This window comes from Pavona decussata, unplaced genomic scaffold (genome assembly GCF_977016875.1).
Source record: "Pavona decussata unplaced genomic scaffold, jaPavDecu1.1 SCAFFOLD_58, whole genome shotgun sequence".
Lineage (NCBI taxonomy): Eukaryota > Metazoa > Cnidaria > Anthozoa > Scleractinia > Agariciidae > Pavona > Pavona decussata.
Genome location: NW_028145480.1, coordinates 4189332 through 4212281, shown reverse-complemented (window position 1 = coordinate 4212281; position 22950 = coordinate 4189332). Strand labels below are relative to the sequence as shown.

The 22950-nt window shown below is 37.5% G+C and overlaps 2 protein-coding genes across 2 annotated transcripts in view; both read right to left on the bottom strand.

The window, feature by feature from the left end:
• Nucleotides 1–7133, bottom strand: part of LOC146479782 (uncharacterized) — a 29424-nt gene extending 22291 nt beyond the window's left edge. Inside the window, exons 1-8 of the mRNA XM_085110304.1 lie at nt 7091–7133; nt 5890–5947; nt 5459–5544; nt 4871–5048; nt 2996–3148; nt 2293–2532; nt 1540–1689; nt 655–888 (exon numbers count right to left, since the gene is read on the bottom strand). Coding sequence (XP_084966430.1) covers nt 655–888; nt 1540–1689; nt 2293–2532; nt 2996–3148; nt 4871–5048; nt 5459–5544; nt 5890–5929 — 1081 coding nt within the window. The 5' untranslated portion in view covers nt 5930–5947; nt 7091–7133. The remainder of the gene's footprint in view (nt 1–654; nt 889–1539; nt 1690–2292; nt 2533–2995; nt 3149–4870; nt 5049–5458; nt 5545–5889; nt 5948–7090) is intronic.
• Nucleotides 7134–14113: 6980 nt separating this feature from the next.
• Nucleotides 14114–22712, bottom strand: LOC146479781 (uncharacterized). The gene is made up of 10 exons (XM_085110250.1): nt 22626–22712; nt 21840–21907; nt 21482–21564; nt 20475–20649; nt 19624–19773; nt 18082–18321; nt 16588–16737; nt 15973–16206; nt 14731–14889; nt 14114–14339 (listed from the first exon to the last, which is right to left on the bottom strand). Exons 2-10 carry the CDS (start codon nt 21883–21885, stop codon nt 14335–14337), a joined length of 1242 nt encoding a protein of 413 aa, XP_084966376.1. The 5' UTR covers nt 21886–21907; nt 22626–22712; the 3' UTR covers nt 14114–14334.
• Between the last annotated feature and the right edge of the window lie 238 nt (nt 22713–22950).

Sequence of the window (22950 nt, the reverse complement as noted above, 5' to 3'; positions counted from 1 at the left end):
CTAGAACAGGCCACAAAAGTGTCCAGCTGCCCAGAGAAGCTCACCAAAAATCTAGTCTTCTCTGCATACAACCCTAAGAAAGTTCCTGCCAAAACGTTTTCACCAAAATCTTCGTGAAGTCATTGATTTCCTTGGTTCACTTTGTTAGCTATCTTCGATGACATCGTCAAGAAAATTAAAATAGTAAAACAGTAGAGAGATGAACAGAAACGAGAAACATAATTTCGATTTTCTACATATTTCTATCTGTATAAAAATCGTCGCTTTATTGTCGAGAAAGTCGTTTTATCAGTATTTGGCACTTTTTTTCGATTCTTTTTTTTTTTTTTTGGAAATACCCAGCGAAAGGCTCCACGATGAAGTCTTTGTTTTTAGCACACGCCAACAAGAGATCATAGCGGAACCAAGAAGACCAGAAATAATACTCGGCTAATCCTACATGCCACGCGTCGATGGTCTTAACTGATATGCATGAAAATGTAAGCTGTCATGCAATTTAGGATAGTCTCCTCACAATGTTGAAAGGGAAACATAATACAAAGAGTTCGATCGCGATATTTTGTTTTGATTCTTCATAATCAAGTTATTATCATTATCGTCATCATCAACATCAACAACACAAATTATCACTAGACAAAACATTTCCTCACTTACCCTCCTCCCTCACTCCAAAGTACTCCCATCCATTTTCCCTTGCGTAACGCGCACATTTACACAGAAAATCCGAAAAGTCAGTGGCGTAGTTATCACTCCACTGCAGCAGCTTTCCTCCAAAGTCTGCCTTCCCAGGTATTGCTTCATTATAGAAAATGTCATTCATGGCAGGATTAGCCAGCTCTTCTTTGTAGCAGCCTACTGGAGTGATACCAACATCACACGACCCGTCCTCTATAAAGACATAGAACAGTAAACGATGTTAACAAATACAAAACGAAGCACTATAAAAATGGGCAGCAATTGGCAATGCTTGCATGTCTTCGGGGGAGCAAGGATGCTCAGGGGTGAGAGCACTCGCCTTCCACTAATGTGGCCCGGGTTCGATTTCCAGACTTGGCGTCATATGTGGGTTGAGTTTGTTGTTGGTTCTTGGCTTACTCCGAGAGGTTTTTTTCCAGGTACTCCGGTTTTCCCCTCTCTTCAAAAACCAACATTCAAAAATTCCAATTCGATCTGGAATCCGAGAGCCACAGGTATGTCAGTCGTAACAGACTGTCAAGTGTCACCCTCGTCAATTAAAATAAAGTTGATTGATTGATTGACTAATTTCCATATGTATGCGTGCTTTGAATGATAGATGATTGGACTGTTGCAATGGAAAAATAGGTAAACTGACAGATACAAGGACAAAAGATCGAATAAATAAATGAATGAATGAATGAATTCATAGATAGATAGATAGATAGATAGATAGATAGATAGATAGATAGATAGATAGATAGATAGATAGATAGATAGATAGATAGATATTACGTCATTAAGTTAAAAGAAATCCTTTCAACTTAATAACGTTCCGTTTTCATTAATCATTATGATACTTACTAAGTCTGTAGACATAATTCGCTAATTTTTTCCCAGAGCAGAACTTGCTGTGTTTCTTGCAGGACTTGAAACAGTTATCAACGCATCTGGTTGTGCTAGGACCATTACGATTATACGTCAGATGACCATTTTGACCGCTCCAACACTCTCCTTCAAGGCAAGAAATTTTATTTCTAACGATTAATCTAAGATATGTTGATGTAATGCATAGATAAGGATGTATGTACCTTGTGTCCTTATAACGCTATTCAGAGTAGAAGAGGCGGGGGAGGGGGACTGGGGAGAGAGGGCTGCAGTCTTCAAACGCTAAGCTTGGGGTGGGCTAAGAGATGCTACCTTCAAGCACTAAACTTTAAGGCATACTACCAAAACTGCCATAATTTTTGACATGTACACTTTGAGAAATGCAAGAGAACCTACACCTCAGCTAACATTTGGATGAAGTGTTCAGAGCTACCAGCCAATCCGAATGTCCCGTGCTTTGGTGCACGCACTATTCAAAAACCTATAGTTTTCTGCAGGTATGATTAAGAATCCGTTCTTCTCTGTTCCCCTCGTGGCCCTCCGCCGCTCACACTTCGCCATCCTCCAACGTAACGCCAGCTAGGCAGGTCAAACAATAACTTAAGTGGATCGTCCACACAACAGGACCAGTTTGGAGAGAGAATACCCTCATAAATTGAAGGAATTGTCTTATCTTGATAGTTCAGGTTGATCCTCAATATTTTGATTCGCTAAAGTAAGTTTACTTACCATAGAACTGCATCCCAAAGAAAGTGGCGTTGTGGTTTTTAGCTGCTTTAGCACACCTACAGGCAAATTTGGGAAGGTACATATCCCAATTTCTCCAATCAACCATTTGTTTACTAAATTGTTTAATCGAGGGATCGCGATCACTGAACAGATAGTCTGGCAATGGTCTTTGGTTTAATTTGTGTTTATCGTTAAAGCATTCCACCTTCTCGAAGGGAGCTTCTGGGCAACTCGTATCCACTGCGGCAAATGAAAACAAATTAAATCCATGAAATTAAACGGAATGAATACATACAGGGAAATGAAAACATGCTTCTGTAATCAATAATAATAATCGTAAGAATACTTTATTCAAATACATATGCAAAAAAAAAAAAAAATTGAAAGGCCGGAGGACCGTGAGGTCAGCCCTATGTAAAGGTCTTGTAGCCAAACTTGTCAACTAAAAAAAAAATATAAAGTATAACTAGGCCCTATGCCCCACTGGGGGCTCAAAGGACTAAGAGAGAGAGAGAGGTACAAATTTATTTGCTTTATCTATCAACCATTACCCTGTGTAGATATTTTTCTTTAGACTAAAAACAAGAATGCTTCACAATGATATGACCACAAATATGACCACATTTTGTCCCAAAAAAGAATTCAATTATTAAATTTCACCACGTGTTGTCATTTCAATTTCTTTGACATAAAAAAATCTTACCAATTCTGTAAACCATATTGCGCCACTGATTTCCAACACAGTAGCGAGATGTATACCGGCAGGGCTGGTAATCATCTCCGATGCAACCCTCAAAGATGTCCGCACCATGTTGTTTATAGTTGTGTTGGTTGCTGTGTCCTGCCCAGCACTCCCCTATTGAACGAAATGTACTTATGATTATTCAACTAATTCAGAACAGCTTTCAATTGAGTGTCGAGTGTAATATCGAGTTTGCTTTGGTTCTGCCTTTACTACGCTCTGTGATTGGTTTAAATCACTCGCGCTACTTTCTCAACCAATGAGAATTAAAACTAAAACGATTATTAATCATGACTTGATAGCACCCCCCGCTAGACCCTGGTTACATGTATTGCTTCGACTTCCGATTGGTTCGTTGGGCTGTATACGCTTCTTGTCATTGGTCCAAGTGATTACCTTTTAATTTACGACACTCAATTGAAAACCGAGAAACACATATACAAGAAAGCAAAATCGTGGATTCTCACAAAATACGACGGGAAAGAAAATGAGCCCTCTTTCTTTCTTAGTCTGGATTTCAGTGATTTGGTCGTGGAAATCATGAACACAAGCACAAGAGCACACGCAAAGTAGGGAAGCCTGACTTACTTGCTATCTTGGAAATCCTTTCAAACTACACATGCATACGTCGTAGTCCTTAGGATTGCATTTGCCGTTTTACTCATAAACTTCACTTTCTCTTGCAGTTACGTTTTTGTCACAAGGGTAAACCAGGAGCCAGGTTCACGAAGCCCTTCGAATTCTTAGTTGCTAGATCTGTCCTTAGTATTCTTTCACAAAGCTCTTCTTAGTTAAGATATGTCCTGAGTATTCTTTCAGGACAATAGCATATTGTTGGAACAGCAATAGACTATTGTCAAGAAACAGGAAACAACTAAGCAGCAAAGGAGGGCATCTGGCCCAGGCTTAGAAAATAATGTACCCAACCTCACACTTGACAAAAATCGCACTCACAATCGGCACAATAACCACACAATTGCAAGCAGCAAGTACTGCATTGAAACTTAAACGGATCGAGTGCAGACTCGATTCCTATCCGTAACTTTGAATCGTCTTCCTCCACCACTGAAAAACTTCGAATAAATTAGGCCAGAGCCTTGTGCGGCTGCATCATAAAATTACTCAGTAGTGTAGTGCTCTTTTTAAGTGGTTTCCTTCTATCACTTAAATGCAGAAAATAATTATCTCATTTGTCTTTTACTTTAAATAATCGAACATCATTTTGGGTTAGAACCTCATACTGCATTCACACTAACACGAGACATGTTTAGCCTGATTACAAATGAAATACACATTTCACTATTAAGTGTGTACACATCAGGTGTTGTATTGTGTCAATCATGTTCGAAACAGGTTTGTTTTAATAAAGAACGATTGAGACCACTTCACAAACTAAGTCGTTTCAGTGAAATCCAGACAAAAAACTTAGCGGCGGAGGACGGAATGGAAGTGATTGGGCATGCGTGAAGGGTACGGCAACTGAGAAAAATCCCACGAATGAATGGAACGGAAAGTTCAAGTTGAATTATATATGTTCCATGAGAATCTCAACAGCCACAGGATTTTGGCCATGCCTTAATATGCCTGAGGAACACCGAAGACGTAAAACGTATTTGAAACAGACAAGTAGCAAATGCAAATACAAACTTGTTTAGGTGATTTGGGGAAGTGGTTTTTGTTCAAACTAGTTTGGTCTAACACGTCTTGCCGCTAATGTGTAGCTTCGCTTAAGTAGTATTCCGTTTCCCAAATGCTCTGTCCGAATTAGAATAAAATGACAAGTTTTCACGGGAGAAAAGTTTATTGCGAAATTTGGCGAACTGTAATATTTCTTACCGTAAAATTGCAGACCAAACAGGTCGTATCCCAACTCCTTGGCCTTCTTAGCACAGCGACAAGCAAATCCAGGAAAGTACTCATTCCAGTTATACCAATCAATCCTTCTACCACCGTAGTTCTGGATGGAAGGATCACGTTCATTGTAGATGTAATGGGGCAGAGCCCGTTGCTGAGGCTAAGGATTGCACAAAGAATATTAGTGGGTGAAATTCAGTTTTCATACCCAACCCCTTCAGGGTTTTAAAGCTATCCTCACACCTTGAATATCTCTGAGTTCAAATGGGACAGTCATTTTAGTCTCCTAATTGTTTTAAATAGTTTTTGGTTAATTTGCAGTGGTTTTTCGAAGCACAAAATTCAAGATGGTGGATCCAAAATCATCGCGGCTGATCAATGTGTCATTGGTATCAAAGCCTTATTCTCTCGGAATTATGGAGGAGGAAGTGGTGGAATCCGCGTCTCCTCCCTCCCCCCACCGATAAAAGACGAACAAGATATCTTGTCTTGATAGGGCTAATAGACCAGTTGCCTTTACACTGTCTGAAATTTGCAGTTTAGCTAGAATTATAGAATTTGTCAGTTTACCGTGTCCTTGTAGCATCCTACTGTTTCGAAGTCGACATCGCATGTAACCCGACACAAATTTGTAACAGCTTGAACTACCGTGAAACCTGGAAGAAACGAACGAGAAGAGAAAAGAAAAGAAAACAAAGAGAAGACGACAAAGGAGAAGAGAAGAGAAGAGGATAGGAGACGAAAAGTCAATCAATAAGCGTACGAATTGAAAACACATTGCATCGAGAAAGGCTACATGTTAATAGCAAAATTATAAAATAAAAAGAAAAAGGTTAACAAACGGGAAAAAGAAAAGGTCATCTAAAAGAAGAAAAAAGAAGAATCGTACGAACACTTTGATTGCTATAATAATAACTTCCAAAGTATCTAGATCTAAACTCCAAAAACTAATCGTTAAATATTTCACAAAGGTCTTAAATTAGTTTCAGTACGTGACTTACCAAAAAATGCCAGCCATAATACATTGATAAGGTGGTTCATTTTCACAGGATTTTGCCTCTTATAGAAAAATAAAATATACTCAATTACGGAAAAGTTGTGAATTTTTACTTATTACTGAGATGTAATTTAAGACAACGTTTAAGAAAAATGGTGATATCAAAGTTGCGTTTAGTGGACCTGAGAATGTATTCTTGAAAACGAAGCAACGGCCGATAGACATGTCCCAATGGAAAGGCTGGCAACAATGATATGCGAGCAAACGCCTGAAACCTTTTATGTTTTGGTTTGGGAGGGAATTAGAGGGGTGTTTAACGCGCCATTTCAAGTACTTGGCCAGTTAAGTATTTTGTTATGGAAAAATATCCCAAGAAAGACAAAGACGATTTTCAAAGACGCGTCAGTATGACAAAGAATTAAGAATTAAGGAGTAGGATTAAGGACAAAGGATTAAGACAAAGAAAAACAACTCAAAACAAACGTCGAACAGGTGCACCGAACGGTTCATTTCGGTGTATGTCTATTCGGGAAGCCAATATCATCTTATTCGGTTTTGTTGTTAAGGAAATCTGTCGTAACGGTGGAAATATAACTCCTTTCATTTTCGAAGGAGCAAAATATTCGTTAAAATAAGAAAATGGGTCAGCCAGCATTTTCGTAAAACCAAGTACAACAAGTAAATTCGGGGATATAACATTCCGTTTCCCTAACACTTTCTGCATTTTATATTTTCAAATAAAGCACCTACACAGATCAAACTGTATTTGCTTACACAAATTTGCCTTCATGCTGCTACAAAACCATCTGGGAAAACAGGAGACAGCATTTTAAGTATTTTGCATGACCTTCTCGATGGGTGCCATTGGTGTAAGTAGACGTTTATCGCAAAAAAAAAAAAAAAACTATGGTAATAATAAATAAATCCTAAACTTAATAGAATTTTGGAAATGTTTCAAATAATTTAGCTTATACATGAGTCACTGTAATTTTGGATGTTAGTAAGACCACAAAACGTAAAGTCCAAAAGCCGGGAAAACGTTCAAGGTTTTGAATTTTCCACGCAAAAAAAAAAGATTGTTTGATAAAAGACAGGAATGTTTTAAAAGGCGCTTAATTTTGACAAAGAATGTTCTCTTTATGTTAAAACAAAAAAGAAAAGAACAGGAAAATAAAAAATTACACAAACAAAGGTTCAGGACTTACTTGGTGTTTCGCCGAAGACAGATAAATAACACTGGGTTAGATCTACATGTAGTGAAAAAACGAGAGCCGAGCTCATATTTACATAAAGAAGAAGAAGTTTAATTTCCTATAAGGAGATGTTTATCAGCACATTTCCGAAATTTTATGTGCCTTTGGAAACGATTTAAATCGTTTAACGTTTTCGTGATCGTTTTGGGTGCAAACAATTTAAGCTTGTATTAAACAAAAGCAAATAATTTTCTTTTGTCTAGCTAGATAGACGATAAAAGTTAATATAATTTATATGGCTAATTTTGGAATTCATTGAAATTAAACAGGGTTGATATGTCTGCAACTAAACGGAAAATAAAGAATTCGAGATCCTAAGAGATTGGTGTGAAATTTCTGGTCAGTATACAAACATTTCGGATCCATTTTATTCAAGGAATCAGGAATTAAGTGAATTAAGTGTTATGTCCCGTTCGAACGAGCTTATTCTGGAATAAGAATAAAATTTCTGGTGGCATTTAATTCTTTCTGACCAATGTTGTTCAACTCAAGTGAATTAAGAGTAAGGTGTCCCGTTCGATCGATATCATCTAGATTTCATGTTTAGGGCAAAATTTGGGAAATGTGTCTTTAAAAAAAATTTGGATATAGCAGAAATTAATAAATCCTTGACGATCTCGCCGATATTGACGTATTTATCCGATGACTGTAAATTTAAATGGAAGTGTTTTCTATTTCATATTTCAGCATTTGTCACTTAAATGAATTTTTGTTGGGAAAAAAGGACGCTATCAAGCTTGGTATAAAAGATGTTTTCTACAGGAACTTATTGAGATTTGGTTAGACCTTAACTATAAATATTCCTTTTCCTCCCAACAAGACTTAAGCGATAGTCCGATATGTAATAACTCCTTAGTCAAGATTTAACTGGGCCAAGCCGGAGTCCAAACATAAAGGATCTCGCGAAAGATGATACTAAGGTTCTAACGTATAAGGAATTCAAAGTGAAGTACAGCTCATTTTTTCCATTCTTGAATTTTTATGGCGTGGCCTTGGCCATAAGATGTGCTCTCAAGTATCTGAAGCTGACAACACAGGATCACATGATTGCGCTGCCGAGCAAACAAAATTAGCCCATAAAATGTCGATTAATAAAAACTTTCCTTAAACTAAAACCGTAAACTAAACTGCCGACGATGACTTGAACTCTATCTACTTCCCAGATTATGTTCACTTAGTACTAAACGTACGAACTTCCATATCAAAATTGCTTCATAGGCTTATAGAAACAAACTCCTTTCTTTTTAAAATTCAAATATCTGAAACAGCTCTTTGTTATTCGTATAAAATGGATCAGAAAATGCTCGTTCACCTCTTCTGGAATTCCCAAAATCGAAATCCTTTTGTGAAATAGTTAAATGTTTTTTGTTTTGATAAATTTCATACCAACCTCACACGTTGTATAAATCCCTAGGTCCAAGAGGAGAAACCAGTTTCTATCATGACAGACTCAAAAGATTAGTTTCAACAAAAGTGGTACAAATTGCTACTTGCATTATGATCGCCATTTTATTACTTTTTTTTCTACTAAATAGTTAATTTCCTTGGTTTTCTCTTTCACGCTGTTGCTCCTGGTCAACTTCACTTTTGTTTAACAATATTTTTATTACCATTGTACTACGCATTTGATCATATTCAGTTCAAATGTTGTTTTGTACATTAGAAGTACTAAACATTGTACATATTATGTGCAGTATTATATTAAAACGTATAGATGCGTTTTAAAAAATAAACCCTACTACATAGGACGTAAAGGCGTAGTCTCCTAAAAATGGCTGCATTACAAAAAGATAAGGCTATAAAAATGCGCTTTACTTTATAAAAAAGCATTCACCCCTATTCCTTCATTTTTTTGTAACTTGCTGTTAGTTTACTAGTTTTCATGTAAATATAATGTGTTGTGTTTTCTTGTTATCTTTCCCCCCTTTGTTTCTGTACTTAAGGTTTTGCGTTAACTTTGAATGCAGAAACAAGTAAATGACTATAATCAAAAGAAAATTATACTACTCCGGGTTTTAAACTGCTTGATAGTTTTGGAACCTTTCCCAGGAGTTATCACATATCTTGTTTCAAGCACTAAGTGGAGCAGCTTACCTTTGTCTCTTAAACTAGTTCAAGTTTGAGTTTGCTTTCCAAGCCAGGAACGGTTTACAACCACCAGCCAAAACCGCTAGCGCACACTGAATGAATAAATGTTGTTTCGTCTTGTCTTTTAAAGCCTACCAAAATGATTGCAAGCAATGACTTGTGAAAAACGTTATGATATTCAATGTCACTTTCCAATCACTTGAACAAAAGAACACTAACGATGCTGTATTTAGTAAAAGAAAAACAGAAAAATAGTTGATTAGAAATAATTGGTTTCCAAATAAAGAAACGTGGGAAACAAAGTGATATTTGAATGGGGCAAAAGGCTATTTTCAACTTTAATTTCGTCGGGCGTTGCGGCGATGCGGGCTAAAACCGATAATTCAGCGGGCTAAAAAATATTTTTGCCCGCTCCTATGAGAAAGCAGAAAACAACGTAGCCAGCCAATCAGAACTGGAAACCATTCAAATATTCGCGCCGTTTTTCTTGCTTTAATTATTTGATTGGAAGCACTGTCACCTGCAAAGAAATTGTTTTGAGCTTTAAAACGGCTGAAAAATCTAGCTAAGAAGCAAATCCTCAGTCGTCTCAGCTAGATGAAGAAGACCTAATTACAAAAACTCGTGGGCGATGGTGGAAACAATGCCTCTGGTAGCTCAATAGCCGTAGGCGAGTTGAATGTAAATTTGCCGTGGTCGAGCGAAAAACACTCAGTTCAGCAATTGCACAATTAATTTTAACATTTGTAAGTGACTATTCCTTCGCTGTTTACAAAGTTGTTAGAAAAGTTAGAAAGTAAGATTCTTTTGCAAATTTTGCGGTGTTGTGCAAAAGTTTTAATCTTGTGCGACAATGAAAGCTTTTCTACAATAAAGAAACGCCGATGCGATGCCTTTAGCGTTTAGATATCGCGTACAGTACGTTATTAGTTTAATAGTATTTTGATTCCTTTTCTGAATGCCCTCTGAAATTGTTATAATAGTCATAGAGTTGAATTTTTTGGGCGTAAATATGTTTTTGAGTCCTTTTCAGGCCAAAAACATATTTACGCCCGCGAACATCAACTCTTTTGTTATATTATATTTGTAAGAGAAGTAATTCAGAAACTCCTTCTTCGTGTTTTATTGTGTTTCACTTCGAAAACAATAAAATCAGTTGGAAGAGGCCACCTGCTTATCCGGCTGTTTTCTCGTGTTTTCGTGATCGTTCGTGTGCAAATAAATAAAGCTGTACATTAAACAAAAGCAAATAATTTCCTTTTGTCTAGAGGGGAAACAAAATGTGGTAAACAAAGAGATATTTGAATGGGAAAAAAGGCTATTTTCAATCACATTTGTAAGAGAAGTAATTTCAGAAACTCGTACTTCGCGTTTCATTGTCTTTCATTTCGAAAACAATAAAATCATTTGCAAGCGGCCATCTGCTTACCACTGTTTTCTCGTGCTTTCATGATCGTTTCGCGTGCAAATAAATAAAACTATTTATTAAACAAAAAGGAAATAATATTCTGTTGTCTAGACGAGAACAGATAATATAATTTAAGTGGCGAATTTTGCAATTAATTGAAATCAGACGGGATTGATATGTCTGCAACTAAATTCAAATAAAAAATTCGATCGAGATCCCTAAGAGATTGCTATAAAACTTTTGGCGATCATAAAAATTTTTCTGAACCATTTTATTCAGGGAATAACGACTTAAGTGAATTAAGCTTATTTATTTTATTTATTTATCAGCTTTATTGGGCACATCAAAAGAACAAAACAAAAATACAAGGAACAAAATGACGGGTCCAAAGATTATAGAGCGTTTTCATTCACGTGACTACCGGCCATATTGGTTTACTGAAACAAAAGAAAGAATTTGCATAAAAATAGAGTTCAATTCCAAGGGTTTAGTTTGGGACACCAACATGGCCGCCATTTCTCTGTTTTGGGACACCTACATGGCTGCCGTGACGTCATGTGAAAACACTCCATTGTGCAAAACGGAACAACGAGACCCATGCGAGGCGCATGCAATCCCTTAAACATCGTTAAAACATATTAGTGTAAGCCGTCCCGTCCGATTGAGCTTAGCTTATTCTGGAATAAGAATAAAAAACAGAATACCTTTAGATTTCATGTTTAGGGAAAAAATGTGGGAGATGTATTATTCTGTAAAGTTCTGCTGGGACATGATAAACAAGAAGTCAATATTTTCCGTTTACCCCAAACACTTATTACTATGATGAGGGATTCTTGGTAATCATTTTATGTATTCTTATTCTAGAACGGCAACCAATCGAACGCCCTCGAAATCAAGTAAGAACTATCTCGTTTGTATTTTCCAGTGGTCTTATATAATACCTCATACGAGTCAGTTGATTGCACATTTTGTGTATGGAATCCTGATGTGGAAAAAATTAGAAAACACTATACGAAACCTTGTTGAACATGTGGGACTCTACCCGAGGCCGAGAAATTGAAACGATGGAAATCTATAAAAAAGACGATAAAAAAAGACGATCAAAGAATTTGCAATTTTCCTTAGGGAAAATTAGTTTTCATGGTGACTTGAGACAATATCTAAGGTAAAATTAGGTAACTTTAAATTTGATATGCCTCACGGGTGAAATAAAACAAAGGTCAGAAACATCAAATGTCCCCTTAGCTAGGTAGCAATTAAGCCCCCGATGTCACCCATATCATAGCAAGTGCTCCTACGATGAAATATCGAGGCAACCACGGTGGAGTATGTCAAGCATATACTCAACGGAACTATGGTCTGGCGAAACATGTCCCAGTCAATGACCAACTTTGGTTTATTGTTGAGCGACTATGTGGTCGCTTATATTTCATTCTTGCTTGGGTCAGACACACACTGTACTATAAACACTGGCCTACACTCTTTCCTTTTTATAAGAATATTGTTTTTCCAGCGCAGACTGAATATTCTTATTTTTCTGCCAATGTTAGGCCAAAAGATATTATTGTGAATATTCTTAGATTATAGCTTTCGAACTGTTATTAAAATCGAACATTTGGCTAATGCAGGTTTTTATCGTTTTATTGGCTAGTTTTGCTGTTTAGAGAAAGGAAGAATTATATACGACTTAGTTAAAAACATATAATTGTATCAGGCACGATTTTAAGACTACTCCCATTACGTTTTTCACCCATGTTTCTCCTTTCTGCAATGCGATCTCGTTTTTAACAATTGGGTCTCGTTTCTCAAATTAGTGATTGCCGGACATTTGTTCCCAGGCCTCTCAGAATGGGAAGGTTACCGGGCTGTTGGTCGCCCAACACCGTGGGTAATGTTATTAAGCCATACGAGGTCTTAACATGAAACAGTTTGAAATAAATTTCGAGATAGATGCTTGAAGTGCAAAAGTGTGGTAGCTAGTGTTCGGCTTAGCTAACTTTCAACTAGGTCCATGAAAGATGAAAGAAAACGTCTATTTTGACGCAACCGGATGATTGGCAAATCCGGTACGGGGAATAATTATCCATTTCAAACCAAAAACCTTTAACAAAGACACTGATTGTCCGTGAATATTCTTCGAAGAACGTTCATCAACGAAGCAATCAAACTTAAAATGTGTATTTTCGTTTTTACAACTTATTTGTTTTGCAGCTCATCAATGTATTGACAGCGACATTTAGAGGAGGAATTTATATTTTAACGGCATTTTTATATTTGTCTTAGCTGCCAAAGTCAGACCATTATCCAAACTGCGAGGAAATAGCTATCTCTCAGTAAACAAAATACATTGCACTGTGTCAGATCTTAAGGTTTAACTTGATCACAGGAAAGAAAAAGAGAGAATAACACATTAGGCTACAGAAGTGGACACCAATTTCTTTTATCACAACTGATGATTATGATAGTTAATTTGATTTTATATCACAAAATACATAAATAGACAAGAGAACAATAATCCTGAATAGAAAAAAAAAAAACTCACTTCTCAATTTCGTAATTAAGCCTAAATCTCATAAAAACTTCGACATTAATAGCTTTCTTTTGTAGAACCATTTATGTTGTCAACTGACCGTCATCCACTAGCAATTTATGATCGTTTTCGACAGCAAGGATGAAAATCACATTTTTAATAATATGGGTAGAAAAATTAGAAGGCTTAGATTTCAGCGAAGGTTTAAGAAATATTAGTTTGACTTCTAACGTTTTTTACGTAGATTATTTTAAAAAGGTGTATATCAGATCGACATGGGAGACCTTGTATCCCAATGTTTACCTTAAAAGAGTAGCAATATATGTCTGCGAGTGTGCAATTTTACAAATGTTTTCATCAACAATGAAGGTCGTGAAGCACTAAAATAAATTAGTAACAACTCCTTTAGTTTTTGCTTGCTTTTTTTTATCTTCTGTTTCGGGAAGCTTATATAACAAGAAGGTAAAGCTATCAATTAAGAGGAAACTCAAAAGGCCGTATGAAAAGGATATTCCTGTTCATACATAGAAAAGAAAGAAGTGTAATACCATAGAGCTACAGTACATGCACATGAATTGAAAAACAACATGTCAAGGTTATTTAGATAACACAAGACAGCCTCTTTGTTCCAATCGAATCCATTTGTAAAACACCAACTCCCAAATTAAGCTGGCCACGTAAGAGATCAGAAAACTTCATTGGGTCACGTGAACTAGTAAGACCAATCAAAGCGCGTGTTTTTTTTTCTCACTGTCAATGGCTTAAAACGTTCTCAAGACCAACTAGGTCTTGGAGCCGATTGACTTATTCCAACTTCACTATATTGTTACAATACAATTAATTCTTAACGTTAGATATATTTTCATATGCTAACTTCGCCTCGAATGTAAACTCATTTGCTGCCAGTTTACCCTGTTCCCTTAACGATATATAAAAGAAGACACTTTCATTTGCATGCTCTGGAGTTTTGTCTTTAATTTATATCTATTTTTTTTACAGACATGTATGTTCTCTTTTTATTGTGTTTTCGTTTTATCGGCCTTATAAGCTATATGAAAGTTTACCTTTGAAAGTAAACTTAAGTCATGCTAAACTATATTTAGTAACATTTAGTGCTTCCTTTGTTCAAGCCACGAGGTCCGTAGAATCCTTGTCGTCTGGTTCAGCCTGTTAGACTGGAAGGAAACCAGTACTTGTGAATATATGTGTAAGAAATTTAGATGTTCATTTAGAGGGCTGTAGATAGCATTTTCACTGGTAACATAGTACAAACTGATAACTAAATGTTCCTATGGTCCAAGCTACAGCCGGTGAAAACAAAAAATGATGAAACCTAACAAAACGATCTTATGAATATGAATACACTTAAACGAAAATCGAAAGAAGGTAAAATGTTTGGACTGTGCTTTTGCCGGTTGGTTGGAAAAGAAAATTCAGACATTTTTCGTCCCAAAGTTTATTCGTGCTAATCTTTTTTTCATTTAAGTTCTTTTTTATGTTTATAATGTCATCTAAAGTGTTTTACTTTTGGCGGTGCCATTGTCTTCTAGCCGCAACTTTACTTACCTGGGTTGACCTTGTACACGAAATTGGCATCAGTAGTCAAAGCTCCACATAGCTTGGATCCACTGCGACAAGGCGCCTCGGATTTTCCCTCAAAACATTGGTTGGACGGACCGTACTTGTCGTAATCTGCTACGGCTGATGTGCTCCGCACACACAAACCTGCGTTGAAAATTATTGACAGAGGAGTCAGTTCTGATGAAGGCGTTTATAGCCCCTGAACGTCATTTAGAAATATGGGTAGAGATAAGTTTTGAAACATTGTTTTCTCAGAAACTTTCTACTAGGGATGGCGAATACTGATGAAGGGTCATTCAAAAATTGTATAATAAAGTTAATTTTTTTTTTAAATAAAAACGATGGGAGCATGTTCAAGGACTTGAACAAAATGGCACGCGAGCATGGTCTAATCAAGACCGAAATCCCAACCACCAAGAATTGACAAGTAATAGCTTGTTTTTACTCTCCTTTGGACTGAATAGCATAGTGACTCCCGTACAAGTTAACAGCTCTTTTTTTTTTATCTCCGAATCCTTCCCCACCCCTCCCACTCCAAGCACCTTTTAGGTTTCTTGAACTGGCGGTTCGCAGGCAAAGGAAAAAAACATGGTAAAGTCCAAGGCTAGACTGAGTCAGGTTGAATCGAAAGTTCTATAGTGTTAATTAAGGCTCTGGAAAACAGGGGATAGCGTAACTTTTTTGTAATTTTGACATAATTTAAACATTCAATAGTTGGAGATAACTGGTCTGCTATTAATAATTTTAGCTATATTGAGACCAAGAACACCTAAGGCCTGAAAAAGATGAAGCATCCGTTCGATGTTGGAAGTGGTAGAAAATGGCCTTAAAACAACGGACGACAATGAATCATGACGTGTTTGCGACTGTCGAAGTCCAGCTAGCCATAGGTCTATTCAATGCGTTAACAAGGAAGGATTAGTAATACACGAAGGCTTGTATCTCTCTTTAGCCATTTTTAAAGCCATGTATACCTATTTCTCCCCAGTTAACCTCCCGCCTCGACTAGCCGTTGCTAGCAGAGGCCGGTTTTGAGGTTTTCAAATTTGACAGAATAAGAAAAATAGGTGTGGTTGCTGTTATTGCTATATCCAGCCGATAGATGATGGGATGTTGGAGGTAACTCCGCCTAAAGCCAGGCAACAACGCGCTATAATGAAATAACAACAAAGTAAGCAAAATAAACAACGACATCAACAGAAAGAGAAAAATGTGTTCCTCACATACCAAGCTCCCTCACTCCAAAGAACTCCCATCCATTTTCCTTTGCGTAACGCGCGCATTTACACAGAAACTCAGAAAAGTCAGCGGCATAATTCTCGCTCAGCTGTAGCAAGTTCCCCCCATAGTTTGGCAACCCGGGAGCATTCTCGTTGTAGAAGATGTCGGCCATGGCGGGGTTGTTCGGATCTTCCTTGAAGCAACCTACCGGAGTGATTCCTACTTCACACAATCCGTCCTCTAATGATGAAACATAACGACAGATAGTGTAAGAATAGAATGAATGGATGTATCGGATGGGCAGGTTAATAAGTAAGAATCAATGGATGGATGGACAATATTTAATGATGGGTGAAGGAATGGACGAACGAATGGAAGAAGGAATGAGATAAGGTATGAAGGAATCGAAGGGAAATATGAATGGAGCAAAGAAAGAAAGAAAGAAAGAGAGAAAGAAAGAAAGAAAGAAAGAAAGAAAGAAAGAAAGAAAGAAAGAAAGAAAGAAAGAAAGAAAGAAAGAAAGAAAGAAAGAAAGAAAGAAAGGAAACAAAAAATGTGTGTATGAATCAATAATAATTGAAAAAGAGTAATCAATTTTAGCGTATAAGAAATATCTCTTACTAAGTTTGTAGACGTAATTCGCAAAATTTTGGCCAGAGCAGAATTTGCTGGATTTCTTGCACGGTTCGCCGCACTGGTCCACACATAAGTTATTGCTGAGACCATTGACATCATAAGTTAGGTGGCCACTCGTGCCGCTCCAACACTCTCCTATGAGACAAATAAATCTGCTGAGAAAATCAAACACCCGGAACAGCAAGGAGGCGGCAAGGGGTAGGGGGGAATTGCACCTTCCTGCGTGGTTTTTGTTCGACATCTTCAAGAGGACTTTTGTCAGCAACAGTAGTTTTCAAAAACTGTTTGTGTATACCCTAGACACCGCGTTTTCGGAAAATTATATGCAAAACGATTTCTAGCTTCGTGGGGATAAGTAACACATAGTTTTCGATGGTGTGGGTCAAAATCATTGCTTTGTACCATTTTTCAGTTACAAACAAAACAACAACAAAAAAGGTAATATATTCTATGTCTAAAATGTAAAACATGCAAATTCCACTCTTCTAAATGTCATAATGCGAAGCTCGAAGTTTTCGGTAACATTCAACGTGGCTCCCGTCTTTCAAAAGCCAGTGTTTGATCCCAGAAGCCCCTCAAAAGGAATCATTATACATTTTCCTCACCATCTCTATCCTAGCTATCAGAGTGGCAAAGCCTCGGTTTCGTAATCAGATAACAATGGAGACGCAGTGGTGCAGGGCGGGTTAGGTTGTGGGTTCGAGGCCAGGTCAGTCTCTTCATTGCTGTGCTGTTTCCTTAGACAAGAACCTTTGCTCCACATTGTCTCTCTTCACCCAGGTGTATAAATAGGTACCGGCGACATACTGCTGATGGTAACCCTTCGATGGAATAGCATCCCATCCAGGCGCAGTAGCAATACTTCTAGTTGCTTCGATTCATGCTACAGAAACTGGGTAAGCTCCGGTCGTGTGGGCCACTTAGCACTTAAAGTGCGACTTGACCTTATTTTTACTAGATAATATGTTCACGAAAGCAAATGTTTAAGCGACTCATCTACACTTGTTTCAGTATTCTGCGTCAATGTGGAATAAATACTTTTTGATCGATTTAAAACTTACCGAAGCATATTAAAGGGAAAAAAAGGAAAAAAAACTAGAGTGTTTCCTTGTTTACTTAATGGACTTTGCAAACGCAACTTACTTTTTAATTAGAATAAATGTATTATTCATTAAATGACACAGGCATACTCAGAAAAAAGAAATCCTAGTGCTTCTATCAGGAGTCAAACCTAAGACCTTCCCATTACTAGTTCGGATGCTCTACCATTGAGCTACAGGAGACTCGCGGGAGCTAAGGCCATTAAGCTAAGTTCATGGGAAAAACATCCTGCATACTGCTAGGATTTGAATGTCATGTGTGGCATATGCACTATGGAGTAAATGTGCTGTTATGCCTGCGTCACTGACTGAATAATACACCACTCATTCATTTATATTAACCACCTTTTCAATATTTCACTGAATTCAATTCACATACCGTAAAACTGCATTCCAAAGAAAGTGGCGTTGTGGCTTTTAGCGGCTTTTGCACACCTACAGGCAAAGTTAGGAACGTATATATCCCAATTTCTCCAATCAATCCTTCGTCCGCTAAATGTTTGTATCGACGGATCGCGATCATTGAACAGATAGTCTGGTAATGGTCTGTTGTTGATTTCGTGCTTATCCTTGAAACATTCCACCTTCACGAATGGTGCATCTGGGCAGCTGGTATCCACTGCAACACGTAAATAAAAAGACCAAAACTACCATGTGACTAACTTGAATAAAATCATATAAATATTATATTACTCATGCAACCTTGTTAGATAAATCGGCAAGGACTGAAAGTGTCCATCATTCACTATCATCATCATCATCATCATCATCATCATCATCATCATCATCATCATCATCGTCATCGTCATCATCATCATCATTAGGGAACTTAAGCAAAGGGCAGTGTCATTTATTTGTAGTGTTACTTTAAATGACCAAACAACGTATTTGAATCGATTGAATCGTTAAAAAAATGGTTCCATTTTGTTAACAATAACCTTACTAGTGCACAGAAACTAGTATTGATCCAGTCAGTTGCGAATGGCTAGGATGGAAATGGATTACAACTTGAAGTATTTGGCCAATTTTTTCAAGTTATTCCGTTTGTATTTCAGAGAAGTCACTAGAAAACTGATTACAGCTTGGACAAATCAAGCAAATCACTAAAACATTTTCCTCCCAGTGCTCTAAAAGCAATTTCATGTTAGAGAAAAGATTATTTGTCAAATGTTCGAGCAGTTTTGACCAAAATACAATAAAATAGTCGTGACAGTGTCCCTTTGATGTAGCATTGTCAACGACACCACATCTAACTACCTGCCTTCTTACGTGCACAGCAATGGGAGCCAAGAAAAGGCTGGCTAGCTTTCGACACCGTCATCGTCTTTTTGACCCGAAACATGGTTTACCAAAGGCTCCTTTGATACGAGACAACCCTTGCATTCAAAGTATATAGGAGAGATTTCATAAAGATGTCAAGCTGCCTTCTAACGTGCACAGCTATGGGACCCGAGAAAAGGCTGGCTAGCTTTCGACACCGTCATCGTCGTTTGACCCGAAACATGGTTTACCAAAGGCTCCTTTGATACGAGTCAACCCTTGCATTCGAAGTATAGAGGAAAGATTTCATACAGATGTCAGCAAGTTGGTTGAAACTGGGAAAAAGCACCTAAGACAATTTGCATTTGATTGTAATTCATCCTGATCCAAATTCAAGTCGACTGCAACAGACCCATGGAGTCTGATAGTAATCAGCGGGGAAAAAATAATAAAATAAAAGCGGTGGGTTCCTCGTCTATGCGGGATTCATCTAGTGTACGAAGTTTACAACCGAGCAAGCGAAAATGACTTATCTAGTTCTTTCTCCTTAAACCATTTCATTCGCGTCCATCGCGACTATGACGATCACATAAATCAAAGCAATTCTTTTGCAGCGCTTTACAAGGAATGTTAATTTAAACATCTCTAACTAGAAACACACCAATTTTGTAAACCATGTTCTGCCATTTTGATCCCATGCAATAACGAGAGTATGATTCGCAGCGTTGGTAGTTATCTCCAATGCAACCTCTACTGAGCTTTCCATATCGTGCATAGTTGTGCTGGCTGCTATGTCCTGCCCAGCATTCCCCTGTGAAACGAAAACCAGTCATGGCGTTAGACAATTCATAGTCACTGTCATTGTATATAAATCCATAAACCCATACACAGTCACTCTCACGAACGCTCGAGACGTCAGCATTCGAATCTCTTTACGTTGGCCAAATTACCTTTAGTTATCAATTCTGTTAATAATACCAAACATTCGTCTCCACCTCCCACTGACGCAGCCCCACAGTTTGTTAAGAAACTAACTCCCTTATCAATTTGCCATACACAATAAGAAGCAAAACAACCACAAGGTTTTGGTCACATACGATTACATTGTGTGGAATGGCTATTTAACAATTATTCGCCGAATTGGGGGTAAATATCCACCACTATTCATCGGCCGGCTGTGGTGCACAAATGCTTTACTATATACAAAAAGCAAGTGGATGGCCAGCCCCAATAAGAAACTCCAATAAGTCATTTTATTTCTGACAAGCTATAAATAATCCCCCGTGAGGGTAATCAGTGAGGGTAATCCTGGAAGGTGAATAGCAAAATGCTATCCGAAGTTTGAGTAGCCAACCAAATCAGAGAGCGCGAAAAACACCATCCACTAGTATTGGTCTCGCACATACTAATTTGCCTTCCATTTGCATTTGCATGTTAGGGTACGAGGTGACAGGAGAACACTTTTACGTTGGAGGTGAGAGAGGATGTTCATAAAATCACCATATCCCTTACCATAGAATTGCAGGCCAAACAGGTCGTATCCCAACTCCTTGGCCTTCTTAGCACAGCGACAAGCAAATCCAGGAAAGTACTCATTCCAGTTAAACCAATCAATCCTTCTACCACCGTAGTTCTTGATGGAAGGGTCACGCTCATTGTAGATGTAATGGGGCAGAGCGCGGTGAAACTAGAGATATCAAAGTAATACACATGAATAAGATTACTCGAGGGTCTTGGTGGAAGTTACCAATGACATTTCCCAGCGCTGCTCTTATTTTGCTCAAATCCCAGTTTTCAGCCAAATTATTACCCAGATCTCATTACCAGGTTTATCCCTCAAACCCCACTTCTGTGTACACCAATACTATTTTCCCGGTAAAAAAGGGCAAATCCCAGTTCATTCTTTTTTTTTTTTTATCTCTTTAGCACCATCTTGCTCCAGCGCCAGCTCAGATCCACTCCCAGCACTGGCTTTGTTCATTGACAAAATATTAACGGCAGACTGATGCCAACGGCGGAGGTGACGAGCTTGATAGAACAGACAACAAAGGCTAGAATAACTGAAATATATTTGTTTTTAATTCTAGCCTTTGTTGTTTGTTCTATCAAGCTCGTCACCTCCGCCGTTGGAATCAGTCTGCCGTTAATATTTTGTATTTGAGATAATTTGCTGATCCAGGTCTACAAGTGATCCGGCACCACTCATCGGTTTGTCGCTATGGAATTGCAGATTTAATTGTATTCTTTGTTCATTGGCCTACTAATAAAAGTTTTCTCTTTTGTAAGATCAAATGAGCCACTTTTAACCGCTTTCTTAATACTTTTCCAAAACTTAAAAGATTTGTAGCATTAGCAAAGACATAGGATCACTTCAATTTCTTTTGTTTGACCAGGGATGTGAAAGAGATGTTTCAGGAGAAGCGTCTATAAGTCTTTTTTCTTCATTTTTTTAAAAGAATTTTTTTTTATCGATTAGTTACGGCTTTCAAAGATAAGTTTCAAACAAATTTTTCTTATACCTTATCTCTGTAGCATCCAATTGTTTCGAAGTCAACTTCACAACTTGACCGACACAAATTCGTCGCAGCAACTGTCATGAAACCTAGAAGTGAGAATGAGAGACATTAAAAAGTAAATAGCACACTTTGGTATGGTAATAGTGAGTTCAAAGAACACAGAAGCCTAGTTTGTACGACGTCCCAAAAGTATCGAAACAAAAGAGAACAAAACTTAAATACGACGAGTCCGGTGAAAAGAAAAACAGAAAGGAATAATGAAATGAGGTTGACTCGAAATTGAACATAGCCCGGCCAACAGTTTGGGTCACATCAATATTGATAGCATTATGACTTGTTGTTATTTATGAAATTAGCTTACCAGTAGTTGAGACTGCCAGCCATAATAGAGCCACCAAGGGGGTCATTTTTTACAATAGATGTCACCCCCTGCAGAAAAATATATATTAATACGAAATAAATGAATAAGTACATAAACGTAATAACTAAACAAATTTATTAATAGACCGTATCCGTATTGAACTGGATTTAGCTTGCAATGGAGGCTCTTGCGGTGGGATAATATAGTTGCATATGAAAGGATGTGGTATTCTCTGATTTTGGAATATCAACGTGTCCCAAAAACGCGCCCTTGAACTACGCTTATTGTTTCTCAATTTTCCTTTCCTGCGCGGTTAAACGTTCTATATTAATTAACTTTATGCTTTTTTCCACAGAGATAGAAAGCCACAAGCATAACCAAATGTAAAGAGAGGATATGTGACGCTAGAATCAGTTGTGATCTTAATATAGTTGTATGCTGCCATGCACGCGTATTGCTCGTTATTTCCCATCCAATCAAGAACTTCACACGGATAAAGCGCGCGTGATTCCCGCGCGCCCCTTTTTACGCGCGCGAAGTGAACTTTCTAAGGAAATTTAATCAGTTTCAGGCGGTGCTAGGTGTTAAAGTAATATATTTTTTTAATGGGGATATACCACCAGCTTTGAAACATACGAAAAACACACTAAAAATTTACGCGCAAAGAAATAGAGTCCAACAAGAGAAATTTGAATGTATCTGATAACGAAAGAGAACTAAAAATCATAAAAGTTATCTGTTTAGACCAAAAACAGCCTGCATACAAGAACAAATATACTTACTTACTTTAGCGCTGCAGTAGAGAGGCAAATGAAATAATGTTGACTGGGCCGGGATCCACGTGAAGTGAAGTAACTGAACTTTAAAGTCATATATATCTACTGATTGAAAAGAAATCTAATTTCCGAAAAGAGATTTTTATCAGCACAGCATCCGAAATTCGATGCGCTGTCGAAAAGAAATTGGGAAAAATTACATAGGATCACTTTACTAATAGTTGGTTTTGCTGTGATTGTTAAAAAAGGATGACTTTAGTAGAAGTTAATGTTCTTTTTCGGTTTGCTCAGATTAGCGTGTCAAGGATGTTATTAATCAAGTTACGCACAGAACA

What these genes read in the sequence shown, in the direction of transcription:
- LOC146479781 (XM_085110250.1), bottom strand. Translation starts at nt 21,885, where the DNA reads ATGACCCCCTTGGTGGCTCTATTATGGCTGGCAGTCTCAACTACTG. An exon ending in CTTTGGAATGCAGTTTTACG is followed by an intron (nt 16,738 to 18,081) that starts GTATGTGAATTG and finishes TTTGTCTCATAG; the next exon opens with GAGAGTGTTGGAGCGGCACG. An exon ending in GAATTACGTCTACAAACTTA is followed by an intron (nt 16,207 to 16,587) that starts GTAAGAGATATT and finishes TTTCATCATTAG; the next exon opens with AGGACGGATTGTGTGAAGTA.